The sequence below is a fragment of the Perca flavescens genome, unplaced genomic scaffold (genome assembly GCF_004354835.1).
Source record: "Perca flavescens isolate YP-PL-M2 unplaced genomic scaffold, PFLA_1.0 EPR50_1.1_unplaced_scaf_160, whole genome shotgun sequence".
In the NCBI taxonomy this organism is placed as follows: domain Eukaryota; kingdom Metazoa; phylum Chordata; class Actinopteri; order Perciformes; family Percidae; genus Perca; species Perca flavescens.
Genome location: NW_021166582.1, coordinates 1 through 6,595, shown reverse-complemented (window position 1 = coordinate 6,595; position 6,595 = coordinate 1). Strand labels below are relative to the sequence as shown.

At 39.8% G+C, this 6,595-nt stretch overlaps 1 protein-coding gene across 1 annotated transcript; it reads left to right on the top strand.

Annotated features, from left to right (window-relative positions):
* Positions 1–3,204: 3,204 nt before the first annotated feature.
* LOC114551555 (butyrophilin-like protein 2) lies at positions 3,205–5,851 on the top strand (the record flags this gene model as incomplete). The annotated part of the gene is given in 5 exon segments (XM_028572584.1): positions 3,205–3,272; positions 4,229–4,310; positions 5,087–5,286; positions 5,288–5,453; positions 5,594–5,851. Coding segments are annotated over 5 exon segments (727 nt in total), but the record flags the coding sequence as incomplete, so codon positions are not given.
* Positions 5,852–6,595: the final 744 nt, after the last annotated feature.

The following is a 6,595-nucleotide window of genomic DNA, read 5'->3' as shown; positions in this document are numbered from 1 at the left end:
TATCCAATGGACATTCCTCCTAATGTATCCGCCCACCCTAAGAGAGATCAACGTTGAAATGTCCAACCTCTACTCCACTCAGACCAAGGCCAGGCAACTGAATATGAATATGAAGGGAGCTCCTTACATTCTCTCATGATTCTCTCTCAAGCCTTCAGTCACACACCAGCATTCTCCACTGTCTGCTGGATAGGCTCTATGAATGGTGCAAGATGCTATTGGCGTCTTGATGTCACATTCTGAAATAAACCGTGCAGTGTTCCTGATCCTCTTACCTGAGTGCAGCCATCGAGACCCTCACGGTGAACAGAGACAGACTCGTATTGAAAGAGCTGCAGTCTGCTTGGAAACACATAAACGCCAAATCTGAGACTAAAAGACAGAGTGCAGAGAGTTAAAAAGTTCTGTCCCAAATTAAACACCCATGACAGAAAAACATGCACCTGCTGTATTGAAAGATAGAAGTACAAATCCTGGTATTCCTCCTAATATTAATGTAAATGTGGAACTCATATAGAAGCTTTATATTACATCATAGATAAAGACACAACTGCTGCCACCGTTGTTCTGAACACCCTGAAGAATGAATACAATCATCACTAGACAGAATGAGGCAGAAAACTGTATATCAGACAAAGATGCATTTACATACCAGAATATGTAGAGTCTTCAAAGAAGAAATTAAGAAAACTTGAGACTCAGTACATCACACTCTGATGCAGAGTGCTGTTACCTCCATGTTGCTGTTGACTGTCTGAGTATCGACTTAAGTCCTGTATAATGTGCGTGAGGACTTCCTCTCCATGCAGTTCTTTCTGTTCGACTCACAGTGGCTTCAATACAACATTCTGCCTGTATTTTATTTATAGTACGCATTCTGCTTGTATTTCATTAATAGGCATTCAGTCACGATCCTCTAACTTTGATCTCAGAAATGCACGGCAGTTATTTAAATAGAATCAGGAGGAGAATGAATAGAAAACAACTCTTAACACCCCAGCAGACATGAGTATCTTGTAATGTATGTTTTGGGCTCACCTTTTTCATTCAAATCTGCTTTCTTTTCCTACCAGTTACTAGCTCTCCTGTAAATTCAGGGTTCTTTTGGACTTTTGCTCACCTGGCCGTTCCCCGACTGGATAAGTTTGCCTTGTCTTTTTGTCTGCCTGGTATTGAACCTTGCCTGACTTGTAATCTGACTAAAGCTGAACTTGTGATATCATCTGCCTGGTCTGCTTTTGGGTCAAATCCATTATGATCTGGCCAGTAAGGACCCAGTTGGCTCTGACTATGTTAATAAAAGAACTAGCAGTGCAGGTGGGCGCCATTCATGATTACACGCAGCAGCCTCGTCCATAGACCATTCTTCATCAACAACAAGAAGACGATGATGGTGGACTTCTTACTCAGCCATCCTCGAGTCTATCCCATTGACATATACAATGGACCAATAGACCCCGTTGCTCTGGACGGAGACCAGTGAAGGCTATTAGAAGCACTTTCCGGTGATCTCTTCCTTTACTGCGCAGCCTCCAACTGATAGAGACAAAGTAAATGTGACGTGAGCAACGTGTCTGAAAGTTGTAAGTCTTCTGGTAGCTGTGCGAGAGAAATCTCAATCATTCCCAATCTTACAGAGACGGAGAGTGTAGGTATATGTTAGGAGATAACATAGACACAGGCTAATTATTGCTAACTAACATGCTAGTTAACATTAGTAATTAAACCTAAACAGCTAATGTTAGTCAAAACTGCTCATCGCAGCTTCTCCTGTACTATACGGTATTCCTCTACTGCGCGACAGTAGGTCACTTGTTATGACACAATTGTTAGCTTATTTTTACAAAAAACGTCTGCTACGGAGCTATAACGTGAGGTACAAGGTAATGGAGCCTTTATACATTGTCGTGTTTTTTTTATAAAATAAACAATGGACAAATAGAGTCTTTAAATGCTTCAGATGTAAAGTTATTCGCAGTCAAGGGCGTAAAAAAAAAATGGCGGTCAGTGTAATGCTAACAAGAGGTGATCGCTTCATGGCAACAAAATAGCGCCATCGGAGGTTCACGTTCTGGAGCGAAGCTCACCCCTTGGTCTATCCTCATCTGCTCCATCACCTTCTGGTACACTGCTACCACCTGCTGGAAGATTAGATAGAATGCAGGTTTAAGACACTTAAGCATTGGATTTACTTTTTTGAACAGGAAGCACCGTCCATTATTGTTCTGTTTATGTATAATGTAACACTGAACAAATTGGCCTTTAATGACATTGATTGGGTTGTGAATTGCTTATGCTGATTGTGTCCTTAGTGTTTTCTTAAGCATTCTTCACACCATAATGTAATGTTCATCACAAATGTACTGTACTGAAACGTTATCCATTAAGCCCTTCTCGCTATCTTTCACAGAATCCAATGAGGGCAGCTACAGAGTATTCAGAATGACTTTCACTTTCCTCACAAAAGTAGCACTAATTGAAAAGACACATAAGTCATAATGTCAAGCTTAACCTCCTTCTGGTGGTTTCCAGTAGGTCAGGGGAGCAATGGGTTATAGTGCTCGGATGCAATATGCATGCAAAGGTGACTATTTCCATCCTATGACTTTGTGTCTCTCCTTCTAGGTAATGATTGACATGGCTGGCTCCACCCAGACCAGATACTGAAAAAGACAAGTGATCTTTTTCTTTTGCAGGTACTAATCAGAGAAGAGCTACAAAAGTCAGCTTTAACATGACAGAGCCTAATATCAAACTTTTTCTTAACTGCTAATATAAGACATGAAAGAAATACTGTTATTAAGTCATTATGGATTTGATTGCAGCTATATTATTTTACAACTGTGATCAGTAATCAGGAACTAGGCTCAAGGTGCAGTTGTTCACAAAAATATTCAATATATCTATGTATAAATATATACTTTGCCAAACTTGGATTTTATATAGTAAGTGATATGAATCAGTTATGTTGTGTCTTTTGTAAATCTAAAATGTTTAGTTTTTTTTTTTGCTTATTCATTTTAACTCAACTTATGTAAAATGATTCTCCATGAATTAATCAATCAGGCAAACATTAAGGCTTTCATATTCATGTAGTTTTAATATTTGTAAATCGGTATGCTTTTGCTTTAACCATGCAAACAATACAATTCATAGGGAAACACTGAATGGCTTCTTGGAAGTTTGTGGGAAGAGAATTATAAACCGAGTCTATCAATGATTTACAGACTCAGATCGTGCAGTCCGTTGAAATGACTGGTATCACGCAACAGGTAAGTCTGATTTCCTATTCCCTATATCCCCTATTCTACGTGTTTAGTTTAACTATATTATAAGTCGGTCTGAAATCATATCTTTTTTCATATTCATATTTCTTTTAACCAAAACTTTACACTATTAAAAGATTATTACATCTATTTAAAAGCTGTTGTTTGATGGATAAGTAATCATAGTTAAACTGTATTTATTGCATTGCATTTAGATCAATCATAATCAATCCAATCAGCCTCTGTTTTTTGTAGTTATTTTGAACAGGAATCCTGTTAGTTTTAACACCAAACTGGAGGTTATGAATGGAAGGTTAAGAATGTTTATCATCTTAACTCCATTTTTTCATTTGGACTTTGTATTGTAGAAGGGCTTCTGGCATAGGCTGAAATATTAAACACATTTTTGCAGCTTCAAAACACTTTTGAATACACAAGAGTGCAGTATTTGATGTTTGCAACAAAAAGTGAAAGTATGATACTATCCTAATTGCACAATGCACAACATATAATGCACGTAGACAAAAGTGAAAGAATATGGACATGTTGTATATGTATGCCTTTGCTTAAATTCAAATAGGGGACCAAAGGGAAGAAAAAAAAAAATATGTTTGTTTTAATATGTATGATGTAGTCCTACTACTTTGAGTTAACGATTTTTATTTCCCACACCCATACGTGAGGGGGTGGTGATGGCGCCAAACAATGTGTCCCTGAGCAAGACACTTAACTCCTAGTTGCTCCAGAGTTGTGCGACCTCTGACATATATATCAATTGTAAGTTGCTTTGGATAAAAACATCAGCTAAATTACATTGTGACATGTAATAATGTAATGTGAGGGGTTATGGATGGATTGATGGATGATACGACCCAAAAACACCAAAGACACCAACCCAAAAGGCATATTTCCAAACACTGTACCATCTGCTTCATTTCCAGAAATCTGTTCTTCTTCCCCAGATGGACGGACTGTCCCTTCAGGCTCCGCTCAGACCCCTTAGGCTTTTGGTTGTCTATCTTCACCTAATACATTCTTGTAGAGGTAACTCATACACAAATGCACTCTTAAAAGGTCACAATTAGACTTAAAAGACACTAAATAATATGAATATACTGTATGCTATTAAATGTGATATAGGCATTTCAGTTATCAAAACACCTCCTCTCTAGACAAAGTGATTGATCTTTTCAGTGGCATCCACTGTCATTTTAAACATTTAAGGAGTTGTGTGCCATTTTCTAATTGCAAAGTGACCAAATCACTTCTAGCTCTGTGACAGCTGACAGTGGATAAAACCAGGGACTGGCTGTTATTTTGTCTTAGGCCCAACCCACATACAAGTAAAAGCTCATTGTGATTGGCTAAGCATGTACAGTACATACAACTTGAAAATCACAGTACCACAAATCCCATTTAAAAACCCTAGTTGTAACCAACATTATGCTTATCTGTCCATTCAAACCATTCTCACTCCCACCTGGTCAACATACTGATCAGTCGCCCTCAGCATCAGATACCAACAACATACATTTTTTTACCCCACCCACAATATTTTCCTATCCCTAACTTTGTAGTTAACCTGCACGTTGAAAAGTGACTCAAAGGGTCTTGACCAAGCGTCATTATGTTGACGAGTTAGGAGTGACAATGTGCTGATCCATTGAGATGTGGCACCTGATTTGAGATGTGGCACCCACCCACTTTTGGGTGTTATGGTAACTATTAACCAGCTGTGCTGCAGGTCAGGTGCATGTTTCCGTGCATCGAGAGAGTGCCTATTGCAGGAATTAATAATTTATTTATCTATTCCTTTCCAGGTCAGTCTCAGTTAATTGGTCCTTCTCAGCCAATAGTAGCAACAGTTGGCGATGACGTCATTTTACCATGTAGCCTGGAACCGACAGAGGATGTTGCTGCCAAGACTTTGGAGTGGACGAGATCTGACTTGAATCCTATATTTGTCCTTGTGTGGCGTGCTGGTCAGGACTACGCACAAATTAAACATCCATCTTTCATAGGGACGGACATGGCTGTTTCCTGATGAGCTGAAACACGGAAACATTTCACTGAAACTGTCCAAAGTGAAACCTTCTGATGCGGGGACATACAAATGCTACATTCCAAAGCTGAATACAGAGTATTTTGTTGATCTTGTTGTTGGTGAGTTGACACATACAGTATATGGTATTTACATAAGGCTGATAAGTGTAGACTAAGATAAAAAAAAGCACAACCACAGACATCATTTTATTGCTGACTACTGATTAAATCTTTCCTTTTTGCTCAGCATCAGGTGCCGCTTTCCTTGCCTGTCATGAGTTTAGCAGGAATTGATGAAGCCACCAGAGGAGTGGTTCTACAGTGTGAGTCTAAAGGCTGGTGTCCAGAGCCTGAGGTGTTGTGGCTGGACGGTGAGGGAAACCTCCTCTCTGCTGGACCCACAGAGACAGTCAGAGGTCCTGATGATCTCTATACTGTCAGCAGCAGAGTGACTGTGGAGAAGAGTCACAGCAACAGCTTCACCTGTAGAGTCCAACAGAAGGACACCAACCAGACCAGAGAGACAGAAATCCATGTTACAGGTAAATATGATTTAATAGATGATAGCTATGGTCCAGTTTAAAATAAATATCATGTTATTCCAGCAGCTCATAATGACCGAAATTACGTTTCTTGTTATGTGGCCAACTCATGGCTATCATTAGAGCACACAAGCGTGAGGTGACAAAGTATAAGAGCGCCAAATTCTGCATAGAGCTGGGTCAACAAACAAAGGACCTTTTTAAAGTCAATTGTCATTTTACAATTAACCGAGTTTTATGGACCTAAGTCTGTGATGCTACAACCGCCACGACATGGCCTCAATGTAGTAGTTTTTACGTGGTATATTTTAAGGCAGTGACAGACCAACCCAATAATCGGCCGTCGGACAGTCTGGCGAGGTCGGTGACTCAAGTCTGTTTGGTGTGTTACGTGCCATCATCCGCCCGAGGAGCTGTTGGCCATCATTTTGGCTGATTTGACATGTTGCATCGGAGGGCGGGCAGTTGGACTCCATGAACAATCTGATTGGTGGAGTGTTAACCCGAAATGACGAGTGGGATGAGCGTGACTAAGCCTCTCAAAATCTGACGAAAATCTTTTAAACTGACCTTTGTCGATCTGAAATGAAGACAGATTCAGCAACTGTACGGCCTATTTCTCGCTCAAAATGATTTCAGAAACACATTTCCGTGAACTATTTTAGTAAAATATGAGATCATATTCTGAACAAGCCGCCATGACAGTCTGTCTTTGAGTTTCCGGACCAGACCCACGTGCTGCGT